The 23,662-nt window shown below is 38.8% G+C and overlaps 1 protein-coding gene across 2 annotated transcripts in view; it reads right to left on the reverse strand.

The window, feature by feature from the left end:
* TMTC1 (transmembrane O-mannosyltransferase targeting cadherins 1) overlaps nucleotides 1–23,662 on the reverse strand; it is a 273,230-nt gene that overhangs the window by 50,185 nt on the left and 199,383 nt on the right. For both annotated transcript variants that reach the window (XM_039472167.2, XM_010337431.3), the window contains 2 exons: nucleotides 22,897–23,010; nucleotides 7,771–7,914 (listed from right to left, as the gene is read on the reverse strand). In XM_039472167.2, the coding sequence (XP_039328101.1) occupies nucleotides 7,771–7,914; nucleotides 22,897–23,010 (258 nt within the window). The remainder of the gene's footprint in view (nucleotides 1–7,770; nucleotides 7,915–22,896; nucleotides 23,011–23,662) is intronic.

The raw sequence follows: 23,662 nt of genomic DNA on the forward strand, positions 1-23,662 counted from the left end.
AGCATTCACAGAAATATTTTCCCCCATTCTACATTTAAATATTCTATTATATTCTCTCAAGCCACCAGGGACTTTCGCTCTGTTCATCCATAAAAAGTTCATGCTAATCTTGTCTATTTTCTTTCTCCTTCCTTTTTTTTTTTTTTTTTTTTGACATTTTAAATTCTAAGCAAAGCCAACAAGAATTAATATAAATTAAGAATGCTGGCATGGAAAGCTGCTTCTTATCAACTTTTCACACTGTAAATGTGCTGCACAGCATCATAACACATTAGCTGCAAAGTCCAGTGAAATGGTCATAAAAGGAGCCAGATATGTTTGGATAGCAACTCAGTGAAGTCTACTGCCATGAATGGGTCTAAAGCCATCTGTCATAATTCCAAAAATTCAAATGAGTTGCTGTAAGATTGCCTGGATGCTCTGACAGAATCACATCTTATTTAGCGCTTCTGGCCTGGACAAAGACTCATATTTCTTTCAAAGTCAAGGTTATTAATAAACATCTGTGCTGTCAAATATAGTAGCCACAAATTATATGTGGCTATTGAATGCTCGAAATATGACTAGTCTAAGACATGCTGTAAGTGTAAAGCACACATTGCATTCCAAAGATTTCATTAAAAAAAATGCATACCATCTCATTAATATTTTCAATTTTTATGTTAAATTTTAAAAATTGTTGTAATATTAATTACATGCTAAAATTATAATTTGAATATATTAGGGTTAAATAAAGTCTATTATTAAAAATAATTTCACTTTTTAAAATGTTTTAAGATACGGCTACCTAAGAAAAATGTAAATTACACGTATGGCTCTCATGTCTGCTGGGCAGTGGTGCTGGAGGATGTAGCCCAGTCTTCAGGTGGGCCACAAGGAGGCAGTAGAGTGTGGTGGTTACAGGCAGAAGGGACAGGGCAGATCTTGGCTGCATTCTGTGTCTTATTTCCTCACTATGGGACTTCGGCATGTTACTTATTTTCTCCAAATCTCAGTTTCCTTATTCATCAAATAGGAATAATGATAGTGCTTCCTCTCAGGGATTATCAAATATAAACTCCTCACACGTAAAGAGATAACTTGGATTCTCAGAAGGAGCATTAACTTGCAGATTATATAGAAGGGTACAATTGTAAAAAGTTAACTCAATAACTCAAAAGTTAACTCAACAGAGTGATCAATATTGTGTATATCTTAAAGTGAATAAATAGTAAAACAGATTAAGTCAAACCAAATTTAAAGTGCTTTTCTCCTCTTCTTGCTTTTGGCCCATTGCTATGGCTCAGAAATGTATTAAGGTATGCAGAAATAAAGCTCAGTTATCTAAGTGCTATTTTCTGGGTCTCCTCTCTTTGTTACTTAGCAACATAACCTCAGGGTTATGTAAATCAAATTTGCTGTTTCTTTAAGAGAGTTGCAGGGTGGTCCTTTCTCCCAAACGGCAACTGCATGCCATTAAATAGTTTAATGTTACGTAATGTTTGGATTGGAAAGCTATTTGGGCAGCGTGGGTAATGGAAAGGGAACAGGAAAAGGAGTTCAAGGGCAGGGATTCAATCCTGGCTCTACCATAGCCTGAGCCAAGGTCACACAAAACCTCTGAACCTTGGTTTCCTCTCCCGTAAAATGGGGATGAGGAAGGCAATATATCTCCTAACAGATTGTTTTAAAGATTAAATAATGAATATTGGAAGAACCTTATCTGTAAACCTGGCAGCATTTCAGTGTTAGCTCTTATCATTATTTTAATCTACTGGATTCTAAGCCTGACCTACACCCAGATACAGCCACTTAGCTCTATAGAGTACCAGGCAAGAGGAGGTAAACAAGGGTAACTTGTTTGGACCTCTGTTAACTTCGTAGGACCTTGTTTTCTCTTCTTTCCTATTCACTGTAAAGACTCATTGGAAGGGCGTCATTAAAAAAAAAAAAAAAAGGCATTCAGAAAACAGTAAAGTCTTATACAAATATAAAGCATTGTTGTTGATTTAGATCATCATCAATAATTGATTTTTACTAAAAAAGAGAGGGGTGAAAAGTGTATGTTGGTTAACCAGTAACTCCTTTTACTGTGAAAAGTAGCCATCGCCAAATTCCAAAATGCATTTTTAACTCACGTGTACTAATTTAAGCTGTTAGCAGTGAAATGATCTGAATTGACAAATGAAAGTTAGAACATCCATCTTTTGCTCACGTCTTGGCAAAATAAAACTTATAAGAATATCTGCCATCATTTTCAAGTAGAGCCAAATTCAGCACCATATTATGATCATAACTGCAGAATGGCATTCCTAATAAGAAATGTCATTTTGTAGCCAAGACTTTATATTTGTCTTCTATGGATAAAATACTCATTTCTATGAATTTTGAAGCTAGAGCTATATAATCTAGGTACCCCAAAAGACATTTACAGGATTTTACACAACCAGTATGTTATCTGGGCTCTTAATGAGAACATATACAGATACAAGGACTTATAAAAACACAAGTTCTTAGAACTTCACATAATGAAATAAGTGCTCATAAAAATAGCACAGTGAAATAACAGCATCATATTGACCTGTATCTAGCTACCTACAATAAATAGGACTAATTTTTGTCACACTATTTGTTATTTTTAAAAAGAGCCTCTTAGCACTAATTTTTTTTCTTCCACAATTGTGTACTTCTCTTCATTATTGGTTGGTTTTCTTTCCTTTTTTTTTTTTTTTAATACACAGTTTTCATATCAGTGTTAGTGGGGATTTGGGCATGGAAAAAGACTGTTGAATGTTCCTACTTTTACCAAAACTAAAAGTAAGAAAAAGCAGAGCAGTATATTAAGATGGGTCAAAGAAAATTACAAATTGTGGACTTAACAATAATTAAAACCTGCATTGTGCTATAAATATACAAAGAAGCAGGCCAGACACCATGGCTCACACCTATAATCCCAATACTTTGGCTGAGGTGGATGGATTGCTTTAGCCTGGGAGTTCGAGATTAGCCTGGGTGACATGGCAAAACCCCATCTCTTAAAAAAAAATACAAAAAAATTAGCCAGGCATGGTGGAGCATGCCTATAGTCCCAGCTACTTGAGCCCGGGAGGCAGAGGTTGCAGTAGCCATAATCATACCATTGACCTCTGGACTGGGTAAATGAGCTAGACCCTGTCTCAAATATATATATGTATGTATGTGTGTGTGCGTGTGTGTGTGTGTGTGTGTGTGTGTGTGTGTGTGTGTATATATGTGTGTGTGTGTGTGTGTGTGTATTTGTATATATGTGTGTGTGTGTGTGTGTGTGTGTATATATATATGTATATATATAAAATAAAATATATGTATAGAGAAGCACACTGAATGTGTTTTATTTTCTAGTCTATATTCTACTAATGCTTTCAGGTGCTCCTCTTATCCTATATAGGACCAACGTATTAGTCATACAGAAAGGAATACAATGGAAGAACTATGTCTCAGTGTACTATGATCCAAATGTTGCCAATTTATCAGCTCTAAAATTTATTCATGAAAAATTTCACATCAATTAATTTATTTTGTATTTTACTGCTTCACAATCTATAAATGGTTTAGGATTCAGTTCCATCATTTTTTTTTTTTTTTTTTTTTTTTGGAGACAGAGTACAGTGGTAAGATCTCAGGTCACTGTAACTTCTGCCTCTCAGGCCCAAGAGATTCTTGTGCCTCAGCCTCCCGAGAAGCTGGGACTACAGGTGTAAGTCACCATGCCCAGATAATTCTTTTTGTTTTTGTTCTCTCTCTCTCTCTCTCTCTCTCTTTCTCTCTCTTTCTTTTCCTTCTTTCTTTTTCTTTTCTTTTCTTTCTTTTCATTATACTTAACTTGTGGGATACATGTGCAGAATGTGCATGTTTGTTACACAGGTATACATGTGCCATGGTGATTTGCTGTACCCATCAATCTGTCATCTACATTAGGTATTTCTCCTAATACTATCCCTCCCCTAACTTCCACCCCCTGCTATCCCTCCCCTCTTTCGCCATCCCTGATAGGCCCAAGTGTGTGATGTTCCATTCCATGTGCCCATATGTTCTAGTTGTTCAGCTCCCACTTATGAGTGAGAACATGTGGTGTTTGGTTTTCTGTTTCTATGTTAGTTTGCTGAGAATGATGGTTTTCAGCTTCATCCATGTCTCTGCAAAGGACATGAACTCATTTCTTTTTCATGGTTGCATAGTATTCCATGGTGTGTATGCACCACATATTCTTTATCCAGTCTATCATTGATGGGCATTTGGGTTAGTTCCAAGTATTTGCTATTGTGAATAGTGCATGTGTCTTTATAGTAGAATGATTTATAATCCTTTGGGTACCCAATAATGGGATTGCTGGGTCTAATGGTATTTCCATTTCTAGATCCTTGAGGAATTGCCACACTGTCTTCCACAGTGGTTAAATTAATTTACACACCCACCAACCTCGATGTTCATCAGGGATATTGGCCTAAAATATTTTTTCTTGTTGTGTCTCTGCCAGGTTTTGGTATCAGGATGATGCTGGCCTCATAAAAAGAGTTAGGGAGGAGTCCCTCTTTTCCTATAGCTTGGAATAATTTTAGAAGCGATGGTATCAGCTCCTCTTTTTGCCTCTGGTAGAATTCAAGAGTGAATCTGTCTAATCTCAGGCTTTTTTTGGTTGGTAGGCTATTCATTACTTCCTCAATTTCTAAATTTATTATTGGTCTATTCAGGGATTCAACTTCTTCCTGGTTTAGTCTTGGGAGGGTGTATTTGTCCAGGAATGTATCCACTTCTTCTAGATTTTCTAGTTTATTTGCATAGAGGTGTTTATAATATTCTCTGATGGTAGTTTGTATTTCTGCAGTATCAGTGGTGATATCCCCTTTACCATTTTCTATTGTGTCTATTTGATTCTTCTCTCTTTTCTTCTTTATTAGTCTGGCTAGCAGTCTATCTATTTTGCTAATCTTTTTTTTAAAAAAACAGCTCCTGGATTCACTGGTTTTTTGAAGGGTTTCTCATGTCTCTATCTCCTTCAGTTCTGCTCTGATCTTAGTTATTTCTTGTCTTTTGCTAGCTTCTGGATTTGATTGTTATTGCTTCTTTAGTTCTTTTAATTGTGATGTTAGGGTGTGGATTTTAGATCTTTCCTGCTTTCTCCTGTGGGTGTTCAGTGCTATAAATTTCCTTCTTAACACTGCTTTAGCTGTGTCCCAGAGATTCTGGTACATCGTGTCTTTGTTCTCATTGGTTTCAAAAAAACTTATTTATTTCTGCCTTAATTTCATTACTTACCCAGTAGTCATTCAAAAGCAGGTTGTTCAATTTCCATGTAGCTGTGTGGTTTTGAGGGAGTTTCTTAATCCTGAGTTTAATTTGATTACACTGTGGTCTGAGAGACTGTTTGTTATATTTCCATTCTTTTGCATCTGCTGAGGAGTGTTTTACTTCCAATTACGTGAACAACTTTAGAATAAGTGCTATCTGGTGCTGAGAAAAAATGTATATTCTGTTGTATATTCTGTTGATTTGGGGTTGAGAGTTCCATAGATGTCTATCAGGTCCGCTTGGTCCAGATCTGAGTTCAAGTCCTAAACATTCTTGTTAATTTTCTGTCTCATTTATCTAACATTGACATTAGGGTGTTAAAGTCTCCCAATATTATGTGTGGGAGTCTAAGTCTCTTTGTAGGTCTCTAAGAAATTGCATTATGAATCTGACTGCTGTATTGGATAAATATACTATATATATTTAGGATACTTATATATATAATTAGGATAGTTAGTTCTTCTTGTTGCATTGATCCCTTTACCATTATGTAATGTCCCTTTTTAAAAAATTTTTTTCCCATGTTTTGAAAGTTTTGTTTTGCTTTGAGGCAGAGTCTTGCTCTGTCGCCCAATCAATTCTTGTGTCTCAGCCTCCTAAGTAGCTGGGATTACAGGTGCATGCCATCACACTCGCCTAAATTTTGTATTGTTAGTAGAGATGGGGTTTCATCATGTTTGCCAAATTGCTCCTGAACCCCTGGCCTCAAGCAATCCACCTGACTTGGCCTCCCAAATGCTGGGATTACAGGTTTGAGTCACTGTGCCCAGCCCATTATCAGTTGTTTTTCATCATTCTCAGATTTATCAAGTTTTAACAAGGTTATCAAATTTGAAAAATTAATTTTATTTAGTTTTTGACTTCCACTTTATTTCTTTCACTTTATTTAACTGTACGTTCTTGGCATTCATTTATTTTGTGTAGTGTTTCCTTGATTTTGTGTTCCTGCATGTGGGAAAAGCCATTCTTACACATACAACTTCAGACCTAGGACAGCACTTGTCAGTTTATACTATATTAGACTGTTCTGTGATAACCTCACTCCAATGCTTCTGTTCAAATGAGATTAAAATAAAAATGTGCATCAACATGTACATTTAGTAAAAAGATTCAGTGCCTATGGGGGTCTGTAATAGCCAAGGAGTAAAAGGCAGGAAATAAAGATGCATCATACTGAGTTACTCAGCAATGGAGACAATCCTGATAGGGAGAGGAAGAAAGAACCAAGTGAAGCATTAGCCTTGAAGGTGTTGGAGAAGTGGCCATATGTGCCCTCTAGAAGCTGGGAGATGAAAACCAACTTGGCAAGCGTGTGGATTGTCAGCATTTAACGAGCACAGATACACATATTACTCTCCACTTCTGGTCATTTTTACCTCTTACATTTCCATTTCTGATGTTTGTTAACCTGCTTTTTTTTTGTTTTTGTTTTTGTTTTAGTTTAGAAACTAAATTCCATAACTACCGCCACTGTTATTACTATCATTGTCAGGATCATCACCAACATGCCTAGGCTATATTAATAAACACACAAGATGCAAAAGCACCCTTTACTGTAGTCTTCAGTTACTTTAAAAACACTATCAACCTTTATCGGGGCAGCAAGTACAAAGCAAACACTAGAGGTTGTATCTGAGAATTATTCCTAAGCACCAAAGTTATCAATAGTAATTCGCACTGCTAATTCCAGCAAGCCTCGCTTTATTTCCTGCTTATAACACGAACTGGGTAGAAGTGTGGTTAAACCATTTGTCTGTACCTTCAGAGAATGCTGCTTTTCCTAAAGTATATTATGGAATATTTGTCTTGAGAAATGCCTTTCCTCCACACACACACAAAGAAAAGACCAAAATGGGCCAGGCGCGGTGGCTCAAGCCTGTAATCCCAGCACTTTGGGAGGCCGAGGCGGTAGATCATGAGGTCAAGAGATCGAGACCATCCTGGTCAATATGGTGAAACCCCGTCTCTAATAAAAATACAAAAACAAAAAAAAAATTAGCTGGGCATGGTGGCACATGCCTGTAATCCTAGCTACTCAGGAGGCTGAGGCAGGAGAATTGCCTGAACCCAGGAGGCGGAGGTTGCGGTGAGCCGAGATCGCGCCATTGCACTCCAGCCTGGGTAACAAGAGCGAAACTCCGTCTCAAAAAAAAAAAAAAAAAAAGACCAAAATGACTATTACACAGTCTCTTCTCGAAGATTCACAAAGAATACTGGCATATTAAAACTTCTTGCAATAAATAAATGATCTGCTTAACTCTGCATGTTCTCAGTTTATCTGACCATGTAACCCTTTTCTGTTCGATAAAAAATAGAATGCATGTTACATACTCCCAAAGTCTGAAAACTCTAATTATACAGCTCTAGAAAGAGGGAAGAGCAGAACAATCAAGTGAGTGTTGAGAAAGAAAGGGTTTCATGGAATCTCAAGGCCTCCTGATGAATGGTAAATATTCTACTTACTTAAGGAGATTCCCCAGATTGAAAAGAGCCCGGCTGTGCTGCGGATGGAGCTGGAGAGCCCTCTGATAGTACATCTTGGCCTCTGCTGTGTCTCTTGTCAGTGTTCCAAGGTTATTCAGGGCACTTGCATGGCGTGGATACAACCTGAAAAGTTAAAAATATTAAGCTGTGATAGTTCAAAAACTTCTAAACTGGGCACAATTTGCTCTTTTTCCTCCAGGTATGCCATAGCCAAAATGAAACACTGAATTATTCTTGTACTTGAATGGTTTGTATCAATCTTACTGGTTGACTTTTGCAACTGAAAAGTATATCATTAGGACAGGGATGCACATATTTATAATGAAATAATTCTTAACTGGTACAAGAATAAATAGTATGTGGATCTACCAGGGTTAAAGACATGTAATAAGATTACTTTCCACTTCTTGTGATAGAAAATCCTCCTTGCATCAGGTACTGAGTTTCTAGCCTTAGTTTCTGGCCTGGTCGGGTTTCTGACCAGCTCCCTGTGCAGGGTCCACTATTTACACCAGATGCTAAGTGAGCCTTTGGGGTGGAATCTTCAAAAACATCTCTGTTGAGACAGAGTTTTGCTCTTGTTGCCCAGGCTGGACTGCAATGGCATGATCTTGGCTCACCGCAACCTCTGCCTCCCAGGTTCAAGTGATTCTCCTGCCTCAGCCTCCCAACAGGCGTCACCACCATGTCGGGTTAATTTTTGCATTTTTAATAGAGATAGGGTTTTGCCATGTTGGCCAGGTTGGTCTTTAACTCCTGACCTCAGGTAATCCGCCTGCCTTGGCCTCCCAAAGTGCTGCGATTACAGGCATGAGCCACCATACCCAGCCCATAAACATCTTTGGATTGGAGCATTAGTAAGACTGCCATGACTGAGAAAGGATGTTATATAACATCATCCTATTAAAATAAACTTTACCTGCAAAATGCCTCCCCTTCACTTTTTTCTATTTTATCTCATTTTCCCCCTCCTACTGCAATTTGGTTCTACCTGTCCTGGTACAGTCTCAGACAGAAAATACTAAGAACGTAGAACACTTAAAGGTTAAAAAAAAAAAAAAGGCACAATGAAGTCAAAAATAGCATTCCCCATGTTCAAAAGCACATGTAAAGGAGAATGAGGTAGACATCAGTATATCAAATTTATGCTGATTAAGGGAGGAAGGGAACCAGTTTGTTTCCTAAACTCAAAACTATAAAGAAGCCAAATCCACACAGCTCCATAATTTAATCATTTCTGATATATTCAGAGTGGACATAGTTAGCAGTCTAGTGGATTTGTTCCATCTCTGTCGCCCAGAGTACTGTGAATAAGCCAGTGGAGCTGGCTTTTAATGTAGAAATGCCAAGATAATGCCCAAGTAATAAAAACAGGATCTGTACTTGTCAAGCCCCTTGACAATCAAATGCCATGCTTACCCCCTGTTCCGTACCTTCTAAAAGATCAATTTAATTCTGGGACAGAAGAGTTTCCTATTAAAAGGACAGGAAAGACAAGTTGCACAGCTTTTTAATCTTTGCTCTACCCAGAGCCTCTTAAGTTTATTTGACCCTTCCCCACTCCCTACAGAACAGCTATAAAGATCCCTCAGAACTGATATTTCTAGGAAGGCACTCTGTAATGTTCCTCTTGACTGACAAAGGCTAGAATCAATTCAAATGAATATTATATCCTCCCAAAGCCTGAAAGCCCTAATTATTCACAGAGGCTTTGGAGGCTGATAGGAGAGAGATGTTTAGAGGAAGTCTGGCAGAAAACGCACTGAGCCGGCACATGCGCTGTTGTTTGCTGCTCTCTGATCGCATTTAATTAGCTCAGACAATGTAAGGGTCTCTGATACTGGCCCTGTTACATTCAACTTCAGTTCCTGGGAGACAAGCGCTTGGTGCTCTCTCTGAGATGCTGTTAGAAGATATGAGGCTATGATGAGGACGAAATATGTTTCTGTACCTGTCCCTTCACTCCATGCCCAGAAAAGTGTCCTGTGAAGCTTGTGTCTAAGAACTGCTTTGGAAGTGATTAGAGAGCACATCACAGCTATGACTCAAATTCTTCTAAAGAAGCTTTGGTTTTTGTTTGCTTTTTAGGTTAAGCAAAGCACTTTAACCCTCAAAAGATTAAAGGGCTGTCCAGTGCACATGGTGCGGACAATTCACATACTCCTTGTTTCCTTTACAACAAGCAGAACAGAAAGCAAATCTGGCACATGTATCTTCCTTTTTCTTAGAGGAGATAATTTCTTAAGACTTTCTCTTTTCCTTATTTCGTTAAGTCTCTGAGCCCTTGAAATGAACTTCTGAGGTGAAAACACTGAAGAATAGGACAGGATAAATTCAGTAAGACCTTCCACCATGGGCTCATCCATGTAAGATGCCTGTTTGCTCTGCATGCAGCAGGTCATCTCCAGCAAGTTTTTAAGCCCAACTTCATGAACTTTATATTCACCCACGACCCCCACTGCCATTTAAATGAACAGTCATGTATTTCAAAGGTCACTGACTTCAGAAATGGCTTTCTCTTTCTTTTTTGTTTCCTTCATATCAGAAATTCCTGATTTGAAAACAAGTCCACCCTGAACTCTTAAAAACTAAAGTGAAGAGAAGAGAAACAAAAGCCCTATAAGAGAAAAGGCCTGTACTATATCTTGTACTCTAAGAACCAACTTGCAGCTGCAGAAAAAATGTGATGCTCAGGAGGAGGCACTAGCTATATTCAGGGAAGAGGTTCTGTGTTGGCAAAGAGCCCCAAGTCTTCAAGGAAGGGCACTGCTGATATTTACAGGGACTCACTGATTCTATAACCAAGCAAAGCCCTCCACCTGGAAAATGTGTAGCTATTGCTTATTCCTGGCAATACGAAGGGCCTGCTAGCATATCCTTTCTCTCTCTGGGTATCTGATGAGGCTCACCTAATCACAAGCAAGTTTTGCATTATTTATGAAACCAAGCTGAATTTCATTAAAAGGATTCTTAAAAACCAGGTCAGAAAAAAGTATCTTAAAAAAATACAGATGTAAATATTTTCTTAAAACACACTTTTCTATTTACTGCAGACCTATGCAAGGACAAAATTTATTTTGTGTGTTTACTTTTAACTAAATTTGCGTTTGAATGAGCTTGAGTCTAATTCAATCCTGATCTCTCCAGGAAGGGAATTTTCCATTGGAAAGATGAATAATTTAAGAGATGAGTATGTTGCTACATCAATTGTCAGAATAAATTAAGTCCATCTTGACTTTGACTTCTACAGGTATGTTTTACAAATGTCCTGATAGTGGTTATTCCCTTCCCCATGCAGAAAACCTCAACAAAAGATGTGCTGAACTGGAACAGTGGTGATTTTTCAGGCCTGTTTCTTCAGGCTTGTTTGTAAGAACACTCACTGGATTTTCCTTCTCACAGTATTCTTTAACATTTGTATTGTTTATGAGGATTCTTTTGCTGTTTATTATTATTTTGATGACTCTAATTTTAAAAATGTATTATAAAGAAAATAAGTTAGACTGTCCAACTGTTCTGGGGTACAAGGAAGCTTATTATTTCCTCATTAAAGAAGAAGTGTATGGGGCCGGGTGAGGTGGCTCATGCCTGTAATCCCAACACTTTGGGAGGTCAAGGCTTGATGGATTTGGGAGTTTGAGACCAGTCTGGGCAACATGGCAAAACCCTGTATCTACCAAAAAATAAAAGATAAAAATAAAAAACCAAAACTAAACACTTACATAGAAAGATGTGGTTCTATGAGCTGAAGAAAAATTCATGTTCAAGCATTGGGTAGTTTAGTTTCTGGATAAACATAATATCCATTTAAGCATTTTAGGGGTGCTTAATTTTTATCTAGTAGCATTTCCTTAAGTAGAATTAATAGAGCAGGCAGTCAAGGACGTTATTCCTCTCATCTTATGTCTGAAGAATAAGCGTCAGCATGTTCATAGGAGAAAGTCCCTGGGAAGGAACACTTGTCTAAGCCAAAACATAGAAGGCAGGACAAAAGAAAATGAGTTCCAGAGGACCCAGGATGTGTAAATATTACATGTGTAAAGTGCTTTCTCAGACATTGCCTCATTTACCCTTCAAAATTCCTTAAGTAGAATTACCATAGCATTTATTTTATAGTCAAGGAAAGAGAAATGGAGAAATTAAGTAAATAACAGATTATGAAAAAAGCCATCTCATTCATTTGAGCCTAGGAGTTTGAGGCTGTGGGGCGCCATGATGGTGTCACTGCACTCCAGCCCGGGAGACTGTGAAACCCCATCTTTTAAAGAAAAGAAAAGACACCTCAGAAGCACTTGTGTTCCTAAGTGTTAGGAAGGCAGCTGGCTCCTGTAAATCTGTTTTCAAACTTCATTTGTCATTCAACATTCAGCAAATAAACATACTGCTACAAATTACAGCTTCCATTTGGAATAATTCTCCTTTCCATCTTCTTATTTCTTTGGCTAAATCATTCAGCTATGATCTTATAGGAACTAGTTCTCAGTGGCAGAAGTGAAATAAACTCAATAACCAGAAAGCTTGGCTACTTAGAATCTTCACTGCGAATAATGTGTTTTCTGCCATAAGAAATAATCATGGTATCTCTGAAAAGCACAGTGTTATAGAAAGCTATTTGGGATTGACAACACTCAGTAAGTGTGTAAGATGTACATACATGCTTTCTGATTTACCTTCTTAGGCTTTCACCTCAACTACAGGGCCACAGACATAAGCTGTATGTGAATAAAATCTAGTTTTGAATTTTATGTCAGTTATTTACTTGAAATTTTGTACAATGTGTTCCAAAGTTAAGAATGCTGTTTGCTTTTCATTATCTGAGTGCCTTATATGGCATTTAATTGTTCAAAAAATTTTGAATGATGTGCTCTAGTTTGCAATTTCCTTTCAGAGTATACACACCCTGATTTATTTTTAGGGTGTGTATACTTGTCTGATTTTCATACCACACATTAATTTATTTGAGGTTAACTAAGCTAAGGTCAGATGTTTATTTTTTATTTCCTGTTGAGAAAATAAGAGTCAAAAAGAAAAACATGACTGAGAAAAGCATTCCACCACAGAACCTGAATTCCACTGGACTGAAAAATCTACAAAATAATCTTCATTTCAGGAGTTGATAGTGTTATTTTCAACCATATTAGTCTGTGGCAATTTAAGTCATCATGTTACTAAACAGCACTTGAATAAAGCTGATCATTTTATTGGTCTGCTTGTTTAACTGTTTGAAATTACCATTAACACCTAGCAAACAAGTCCTACCACTTTTATCTTACACTGTACTTCTGATCCACTACAGATAGCCTTGGGAAAAAGCCTCAAATGCAATTCAGGGAAATGTGACATGCTCTCCAAGAGGGGCCAGCTAAATCATCTGACCTGTACAATGGATGACCTCCAACAGTGATCTAAAAGGACTCCTCCCAGTCAATTTCCCAAGACTAGGTAGAGTAAAGCCATGGCTCTTGAGTGCCCTTAGGAAATGAATCATTTTAAATGGCTGAATCTGATTCCTGAGAATTTACTGCTAGAGGTTGGGAAGTTTACTGAATTAAGTATTTCTCTGTTCCTTTAAATAGAAATGGTGAACATAATTAACCTTTCTCAGAGGCTTAGGGTGAACTTTGTTTTTTTGTGGCAGGATGGATAGTAAACCGTTTTGGTGGAGTGGAAAAATAACTAGATTTGGAGTCAGAAGCCATGGGAAGCATTCTTGTTATGTGATTTTTGGATTTATGTCTGTGGCTTAGTTGCTTTCTCTAAAAAAGTAAGCTTAATAATATATTGACCTTCTCTATGAACAAATGGGCTTCTACATGAACAAATAAGATGGTGAGTATAAAAATATTCATCATCACACCTGTTACACTACATACATTTAACATTTTGGTGTCAGCTGCAGGACCTCTGGGTGGTTTAACTGGCTCCCTCTGTAGCCCTAATGAACCCATGTAACGCTGAAGCAGCCAGTTCTCCTTCCTCCCATGGATTTTTTATCCTCTGAAAAATCACTCTCTTCACTGTTGCTGAGAGCTTTCAACTTGCTCCCATCAGTCAAAATTAAATCCATTATTTCTTCATCACTAACCTAGTGAACACTCAAGTCATTCTATATCCATCTGCTTCTCCTATACTGAGAGTTCTCAGATGTGAAGGACAAATAACCCTCTCCATTTTAAGAATGTAGGAATGTTTTTATCAAACACTCCCTCCAAAGCCTGCCAATCCATCATCTGAAGCAAACGATCCCCATAGGCACCAGAGCAATTTCCTCCAAGTTTTTCCAATATGCTCAACACCAAATGGAATTGTATAATTCAGACACGTGTAATTGAAAAAGCTATATCCAAGGTTATAAGGACATTCAAAATCCTGTGTGGTTCCTGTGTGACAGATCGATGCACACCTGGGATCCTTGTTGCACTAACACTTTCGGGCATGAGTGCACTCTGGTTGATGAATTCTCTCAGAGAAGAGACAATGGTGGGCAGGAAAAGTGTGTCTGTATTCCTAATTAATAACTGCCAAGGAAGGAGATCATAAGGAGTGGGGAGGAGAGTGAGTACATTTTGAATATCCACTGCGGGAACTGGGGAGCACTCCTGGTAGATAATGGTCAGGAGCTAGGGGTGTGAAGCATCTTGCAATGCATACAACAGTTCTGCATAAAGGAAAGTTGTGATGTAAAATATCAACAGCCCTGCCATTGACACTGCTTGTCCTTAAGGAGTTGTCCTCTGACTCCAAGGGCCCTGTGATAAGAGGCTGATGCATTGTGTTTGTCCAGTCTTTCTTTTCACAGACACTTATGAAGCATGTACAGTGTGCCAGGCTGTCTGCTATGGGCACACAGCAGTAAAGAGAAAGCTGTCCTTGCCCTCAAGAACTGTGGTAGAAGGAAGACAGGAAGACCAACAGACTCTAAGGCACTGTAAAGAGAGCAGACAGAGCAGTAAAGCTGAGCTGGAGCTGAGAAGAGCATTTTGTAGGAGGGCAAGTGAGTGGCGCCACAAGCATCACCAAGGTTTTTTCCAGGAGCAGTGATGCTTTACTGCGAGGGGCAGCAACGGAGGGGACTGAGAGTGCAAGGGAGGGGCAAGAGCAGGGAGAGGAAGGAAACGGTTCCAAACAGGGAAAGCAAAACCAAACAGAACTTGAGAAACTGAAAGGATTTTATTCTGGCTGAAGCACAGAATGGAAAGGAGAAACATAAAGGACAAGGAGCAGGTTTTGGGAAGAAGATGGCCAGTTGAGTTTGAGGTGCAGGGGGCAATTTGTGGAAATGTTCAGCTGGGTAGATCATCAGGGGAAAGATGATGGTGAAGTCATAGATTTGAGGGTCAGCCAGCATATACATAGATGCTAACTGAAGCCTTTGGGCCTGAAGAAACCCCTTAGAAAGCAACGTTTGAGAAGAGAAGAAGGTGTAGGGAAGGAGGAGAGGGTACTGAGAACTCACCCATGAAGGGTTGGTGGAGACAGGACAGTCTAAAGAAAGAGCAGAAGAAGCAAGACAGCATGGTGCCACAGATGCTAAGAAAGAATTACTTTAGAGAGGAGGGAGTGGTCAACAAAGTCACCTCCTGCTAAGAGTCACGTGATTTGATGCTCAAGCACAGTCCATTGGATTTATCTGCATGGAGGTAGCTGGTGACTTTGGGGGGAGGAGTTTCAGGGGTGGGGAGGGAGCTGATGCCAGAATGTAGCTGAGTGAGTAATGAGAGAAAATGAGGAAGACAGTACAACTTTCTGGGAAGTTTTGACACTTGATAAGTAGGATGGAGATAAGGAAGTACACAGATGAATGCAGGAGGAGGAAAACAAGCGATTCAGAGAGGCTCCTGTGTTTGTTTGTTTGATGGTGGTAGGAGCAACTCGAGAATATTTAAATATTAATGGGAAGATGCCAGGTGAAGGACGGGAAGCAACGGATTTAAACAGAGGATTATAAATAAGATCTCTGAGAAACTGGGAATTATGGAATCTTGAGCAGGAAAGAAGAGATCAGCCTAGGGGGCAAAAAATGAGCAGGGTAGTTAAGAGAGGAAAATCTGAATCAGTCGGGGTTCTCCAGAGAAACAGAAGCAATAGGATGTGTATATTTACATTTACGGAGAGATTTATCTTAAGAACTGGCTCTCATAATTGTGGAGGCTGGCAAGTCCAAAATCTGCAGGGTAGGCTGGCAGGCTGAGACCTAGGGAAGAGCTGCAGTAAGCATCCAGAAGGCAGTCTGTGGGCAGGATTTCCTCTCCTTCCAGGGAAGTCTGTCTTTTTCTGTTAAGGCCTTCAACAGGATGGATGAGGCCCACCCACATTCTGGAGGATAATCTGCTTTACTCAAAGTCTACTGATTTAAATGTTAATCTCATCCAAGAAGTACCTTTGTAGGAACATCTAGAATAATGTTTTACCAAATATCTGGGTATCTTGTCCCATCCAAGCTGACATAAAAGTATCCATTACAAGTCTACATCTTGCCAGTCTGGCACCCAAGAGGAAAAGATAGAAGTAATTTAGGATCTTCTGCTACTGATGGCATTTAGATTTTACATTGTACCTCAGTTACCTTTTTAAAAATTCTAGGTAATTCACATACTTTAAAAACACAGTGTAAGGCCAGGTGCAGTGGCTCATGCCTGTAATCCCAGAACTTTGGGAGGTCAAGACAGGCAGATCACATAAGGTCAGGAGTTCAAAACCAGCCTGGTCAACATGGTAAAACCCTGTCTCTACTAAAAATACAAAAATTAGCCAGACGTGGTGGCAGGTGCCTGTAATCCCAGTTACTTGGGAGCCTGAGGCAGGAGAATCGCTTGAACTCTGGAGGCCGAGACAGCCGTGAGCTGAGATCTTACCACTGCACTCCAGCCTGGGTGACAGAGTGAGCCTCCATCTCAAAAACAAAAATAAAAAACCACAGTATAAAGATGTTTATATGTAGCATTGTTCCACTCAACAAATATTTACTCAGTGCTATGTTCCTGGCTCTCTCCTCCATGCTGGGGATAAGGACAATGATTTCTGGTTTCATGTGGTTTACCAGGGAGAGGAGGGACACAGACGATTAATTGAACAATAGGTGAGTATAGGGGAGGGTGATAGATGGAGAAAAATGAAGCAAAGGTAGGGAACAGGGGACACAGGTGGTGCTTGCGCTCCTCTGTGGGGTGGCCCGGGGAGGCCCCATGGAGATGATGACATGTGTGAGGAGTGCTGAAGGGTGCCAGGGAGGCAGCCATTGAGGTAAGGGGGAAAGGGTTCTGGGAGGAGAGAACAGAGCACAGAACCCCTGAAACAGGAAGGTGACATGGCTGGCATGCATGTGTCTGCAGCCTGTTGTGGCTGGAGCTGAGTAAGCAAGAAGAGCAGCAGGGGGTGGTTCAGGGAAGTAAGGGGCCAGGTGGTGCAGGGTGTGCATGAAGGCTGCTGCAGGGTCCCCCCTTCCCTGTGAGTGAGGTGGGGGTGGCTGGAGCCTTCTCAGCTCCAGATTGCTGCTACTGGAAATCCCTAGGGCTGCTGCATTGAGAACTGACTGAAGGGAAGCAGGACAAAGATGAAAACGATGACACCAGTTAGGAGCACAGTGCCAAAGTCTAGGTGACAGGCAGGAGGGCAGTGGAGGTGGAAGGAGGTGGCTGGATTCTGTGTGTGTCAGTCATATTTACTGAGGGTGCCATTGCCTGCATTGCTTAAGGATATTGCTTGAAGCCTTTTATATAGATTATCCTGTAATCCTCCAACCCTATGAGGTAGGCAGCTTATCTAACCTCATTTTTAACAGAAAACCTCAACCCAATTTTGCTAAACATGTCATTATTTACTTATACAAGAAATTCCAGCTGTTGTGGTGGGTGCTGTCTTGCACCATCCCGAGTCTTCCTTTAAGGCTGAAATTCGTATATCCCCAGCTGCTAGGGGTGTTGGCTGCCAACAGCTCAGAGTCCAGCTTCTCTCTGGGCATTGCTCTCAGGCTCTGGGAGTTGCCTCCCCAAGGCTACACTCCTGTTCCGGATGCAGCACTTGGTTGAAAGGAGAGTATAGAGGTAAATCTCTTGCCACCATTCATGATACCTCTAAGGGGACATCCCAGTTCCAGAGTTCCCCGTGGGATCAGCTGAGGCCTCTGTTGGAACTGCCTTCTACCCAACATCTCTCTCCTGCTGCCCTGGTGTTCCTGAGGGTGCTCCTTAACAAACTTCCTGCTTGCAAAGCTCTGCCTTGGATTCTATTTTCTGGGGAACCAGACATAAGAGAGTTTTTAAAATGAACAAGTGGTCTAAAGCAGACAAAAGGTAGCCACAGAGAGTGAAACATTTCTGAAAATAAATTATGGAGATTTCATTTTGAAATTGAGTTCATAAGTATAGCCACAATGTGATTTAAATTCTAGGGTTTTTTTTAAAACAAATGAAATAATGTTTAATTTCTTGAACTTATGAATAAAACTGCCAAATTTAAGTAACACAGCATATATATATAGTGAGAAAGTAATTTCATCAAGAAGAAACAAAAATAATTTCATGTCTACTTGTGATATTAGAAAGCATATTTGAACTTTTATACATGAAAATACCACACCAGCTGAAGAACACATCTCCATTTGTTAAATATGGCTAACAAATGGTATTGAAATTTTAGTTCCTTCCAGAAATAAACGGCAGCTGGTTTCCAAGTCCACCTGTAGTCATGAGAGAGTTATCTTAAATGTTCACTTAAAATAGGCTGTGTGGAGGACTTTCTAAAATACTCATTGACTCCTCATTTTTAAAACATGTTCGAACTTCACCCCAAGCTGTGCCTTAGGGTCTGCCTTATTTTTTCTGTTTGAACATGACAGAAAATAGTTTTATAAGCAGCATTATTAAAAGAAATTAAAATAAAGTAGTCTTACTGATATACTCAAGACATCAGCGAACAGTGGTTAATTAGACATGCTTAGATTTATTTAGCTTCAAATGATAGTTTATTTATTTAATAGATTCTAATGATAGTTTCTTTGGTACTCAATCCATTATTACTTTCTTTGTCTACATACACGTATTGCAGTCTAATGCAATGCCCTTACAAAGTTCCTGTGATCCACACAGGAGGGAATGCAAAGAATTATATCAAAAGGCACTATTATCATAACAAGTCTCTATGTTATACACTAAACATTCTAATAAGAAAGATTTTAGTTCTATTCCTTCCTATGTGTTAGGCAATTAAATAGTGAATGGAGATTTCGTTTGTATGAGAACATTAAGAGCACAATGCAAAATTTAGTTATACCAGGAGAAAAGAGCCTGGTCTTGCCAACTGATAAAATTTAAGTGTGAAAAGGATTTGTTTCTCCCATCCAAGTACTAACCAGGCCCGACCTTGCTTAGCTTCTGAGATTAGATGAGATCAGGCACATTCAGGGTCGTATGGCCATAGACAAAGGGAGTTGTTTCTATGGAAAATAAGTAAATATTTTGAAAATGTTCAAAAAAATCACTGTTGAATTAGATGTGAGTGAAATAATTGTAAAAGACTGGAGGAGAAAAATCAGAAAAATCTGTCTACTCAAATTATTTTGCAAATTTTACATTTTTATTCCAATTTTAAATATCAAAACTGATACTCATAGGAATGAATTATGGAGGTGGCTTTTGCAGATTCTAATCAGAAGATTCTTAAAGAGAAGGACTTGATGTGACATCAGAAGATTGGTGAATGGACGTACATTTGAAATTTCAGGGGGAAATAAAATAACAGTTTGCTTAATTTGTTTTATGATTCTCCACTTTTAACTGACTTTTTAAACTATTCAATAAAGTACACACATGGAAAGTATACATCAATATCTTCACTTTATTCAGGGAGCATCACTATTTCTCTTTTGGGGCTTATTAGCTGATGCATTTCTTGGGAGTTTTTGTGTTGAAAGGGCTGAATTGTTAGATGATCTCTGGACTTTCTACTCCCATCACACAAGGTGGAATGTTGGAAACCTTCTCTAGGTTAACTGAATGGTCAGAGAGCTCTGGAGACATATGGCAGATCTGCTAGTGGTTTTCTGAATCTCCAACATAGAGAATCCTAAGCTTTACATTACTGTAGCAGGTATAAATGTGAGAGCTGCCCCTCACAGCAAAGCACAGTTAACATTTGTGTTTGTTGAGGATTTAAGAAATGAGTTTTGACATTTTTCTTTGATGATTTGGATCTTAAACCGAATACATGATCTTAGATGCAGTATTTTCCAGGGGAGATTTCCCTTATACTACAGAAATATTATAAATGAGGTAAAGAGAAAGAAGCCAGTGATACTTCTACATTATTCAAAAAACAAAAAAAGTTGAAAAGAAACAGAATATTCATGCCATACATTATCACTAACTTATTATAGTGCTATTTTTAGCACTGTAAGCCAGCCAAAAAGAGACTGGTACAGGTACAACCTTTATGATTAATTTCCCCATTGCCTTTGAGAGCTATTCAGTCATTAAAGCAGTAATGGATAATTGCTGGAATTGATTTCAGATAATAGCGCCTTTAACCTTGCATTTCCCTAATCACTCTCTTTCTTGCTGTGTGCAAATATGGAAAACATCAGATCCTCTGAAGTTGAAGTAGAGGTGGAGCAGCTGGGAGGGAGAGGAATCCCTGTCTCAGCAACTTCCACCAAGAAATAGCAACATCAAACTAAGGGCAATCTTCCAGTCACCAAGGATAAATAATCATCAAAATGATGAACAGCTCTGGTATTTTCCTTTTCCCTCTAATACAAAGAGTGACAATTTATTTCTTTAAAAAACAAAACAAAACAAAAATACCCACATCCGTTGAAAATTCGTCACAGAGTTATCCACATGAAAATGATGATATTTTAAACCAGAGGTATTTTGAATCTAGTCTGAGAGCATAAACTGTTTCACTAATTACTATATATTTATAGCTTTAATTGTTTTTCCCCATATCTCAAGGGACATATTTCTTCCAGAGGCACAGTTGCTGAAGCAAACATTTATTTGTATTGTTTCACAGTAAAGAAGTGGAAGTACCCAACCAGCTACTATAACTCTGTAAAATCAACTGCCAGAGAATTTTGTTTAATTTATACCTTTGCTCCAAGCTGTGCCTGAGGGTCTGCCTTATTTTTCTGTTTGAACTTGACAGAATATAGTCTGTTATAATAAATTCAATTAAAAAGATACTGATACACTTCCTACCAATCATGTACGTTTCAGGCAAACCTACTGCCCTTTTCTTCCCTTCAAGAATGCCATCGAAAATTGTTAAATGTTAATTAATTATTGAAGCCAAAATATACTTTATATATACCCTTGAAGGAATATGCCTTTTTTAAAATGACATTTCCTCATTGCACAAGGAATAGATGTTCATTGTTGGAACATCTGGAACACACAAGAAAATATAAAGAAAAAAATTAATCTATAATCTCACCCACCAGAGATAAGCATTATGAACATTTTGGAAACTGTCATCTAATGAAAGAATAGAATTCTTGATTAAATCTTAAAACTACCTTCTATTCTATAATAAAAATCTTCTATTCTTCAACAAAAAGCTTTGATACAATGATTCCTCTGGAACTTATATTTCTTGTACTATTTGGGAAAATATTTGATAGCAAACTTGATACATATGGTTTAAAACTTCTGCTGAATTAGGATGGGTGGGGTGGCTCAGGCCTCTAATCCCAGCACTTTGGGAGGCCAAGGTGGGCAGATCACTTGAAGTCAGGAGTTTGAGACCAGACTGGTCAACATGGTGAAACCCTATCTTTACTAAAATACAAAATTTGGTCGAGTTTGATGGTGCACATCTGCAATCCCAGCTATGTGAGAGGCTGAGGCAGAAGAATCGCTTAAACCTGGGAGGTGGAGGTTGCATTAAGCCAAGATTGTGCCACTGCACTCCAGCCTCAAAAAAAAAAAATTCTGCCATATTTTCTGTATTAAATATTAAGTAACAGGTCCTAAAGTCTAAAAGATTTTGATTGATAAGCAATATGCCTGTATAAACATAAGGACACTGACTGTGAAAATAAGCCTTGTGACAATCCTAGTAGACACTTTAGTGAAATGCATGATTTGGTTGGTAGATGTTTTAAACATATTCCAAAGTGAAACGGTTTCAGAAAATTCAATCACAGGTAGGCAGCCAATCTGTGGAGGTATGAAAACATCTTCAAAAGGTTTCTATGAGCATCACGGTATTCAATAAAAGAGAGGATTCACCTTGCTTTATTTTGTCCATAATTGGAGATTGCCAGGCTATATTTAGTTGTTATGTCTCCATGTGTTGAAGATCAAGTACATTTATTATCTGGGATGTTTGAGAGGAAACCATCTTGAAAGTCAGAGCTACAATTCAAAAGAGAGCCTGAAGCGGAAGTACCCAAACAGCTGCTATAACTGGCTGGTTGGGTACTTCCCACTTCTGATAAGAGCAGATTGCTGCTAGTAAGGAAGAACTCAAATTTTTAGTTTCTCTTGAAGCCGTATCTAAGGATATGTTTAGTATTCTCTCTTCCATTGGAAGACTATAAGGAGAATGTTAATACACACACGCACAAACACACACACACACAATGTTAATGTATCCCCAACATAGTAATCAATTGTCTTATCATCTTTCTATTTAATACAACTTTCAGGGCATTTCATTTCTATACTCAAATGTTTTCATATAAATACTTTCAGGCATGAGATGTCCAGGGCTTTCTACATGCATACCATTAAAATTCATTGCAATAACATCATGAGAACTTACCGGTATGTTTTTGACAACCAACTCTTGTTTGCATGTGTGTGTGTGTGTGTGTGTGTGTGTGCATATATATATATATATATATATATATATATATATATATATTCTTCAACAGTTCATTGTGTAATGTGTAGCAAAGAAAACTTGTACAAGAAAACACCAAGAGTCAGATGCAAGGTAGAGTTACTGCATTAATAGCAGACTTGAATACTTAGCCAAAAGACTCAGAGTCCAAGAGCTAGCCCACCCCAAACAACCACCCCCTCCACATAGGGGGAGGGACAAGTGAAATAAACAACCATTTTTAAAGCACAAAGGCCAACACCCTCCCTGCACACCGCTTACTTGAGGGCTGTTCTGTAGTGGTAGATGGCTTCTTTGTTCCGACCTTGGTCCTTCAGGAAATTGGCATAGTTGTAATGAACCTTGGCATTGTGGGGCAGAGTTTGAACTCCAGACCTAAAATAAACAAATTGTTCAAAAAACAACCAAGAATATTATTGTCAGATTCCTTTATGTTTTACTCAGTCTCATGAATCTGTATTTGAAATGTCCATTGTATTCTAAGAATAAGGTATTGTAACCTAAAATAAGGCTTCCAAAATTTATGAATTATATAATTTATTAAACATTGTTTTCTATAGAAAACCATGAAGGCAGTATACTGTTATGCATAGCTGAACAAACATGCTAACTGTGTATGAACAAAATGCCCTCAGCATGTAAACATAGGGACTTTGATGTACCAGAGACACAGCTGGAGCCTGGGTGCGACTCTGTCGCTCTTTTTGAGGCTTTCTTTTGGGAGTGTAGCAGGGCCCAGTGGTAGACCTGAGAGCACACTGTACAGCAAGACACATACACAACCTTGCCATTAACAGGCCAGTCTGGCTTTTCTAATTTAGGGTGCAGGGAGCAGAAGATGCACCCACACTGGGGCTGCTGCACAGTGAGGCCCTGCCGAGGCTGATGACTAACACTCTTCCTTCTAGGGAGAACTGCAGCATTAGGCCAGCCCTTTCTTCCTTTTGCACCTGTCTCCAGAGCAGACTTCTTTTTCATGGAGACTTGATGGAATAGCCTAAGCAACCTCAGAGTGCACAATAAAGAA

The sequence above is a fragment of the Saimiri boliviensis genome, chromosome 7 (genome assembly GCF_048565385.1).
Source record: "Saimiri boliviensis isolate mSaiBol1 chromosome 7, mSaiBol1.pri, whole genome shotgun sequence".
NCBI classification, from domain to species: Eukaryota; Metazoa; Chordata; class Mammalia; order Primates; family Cebidae; genus Saimiri; species Saimiri boliviensis.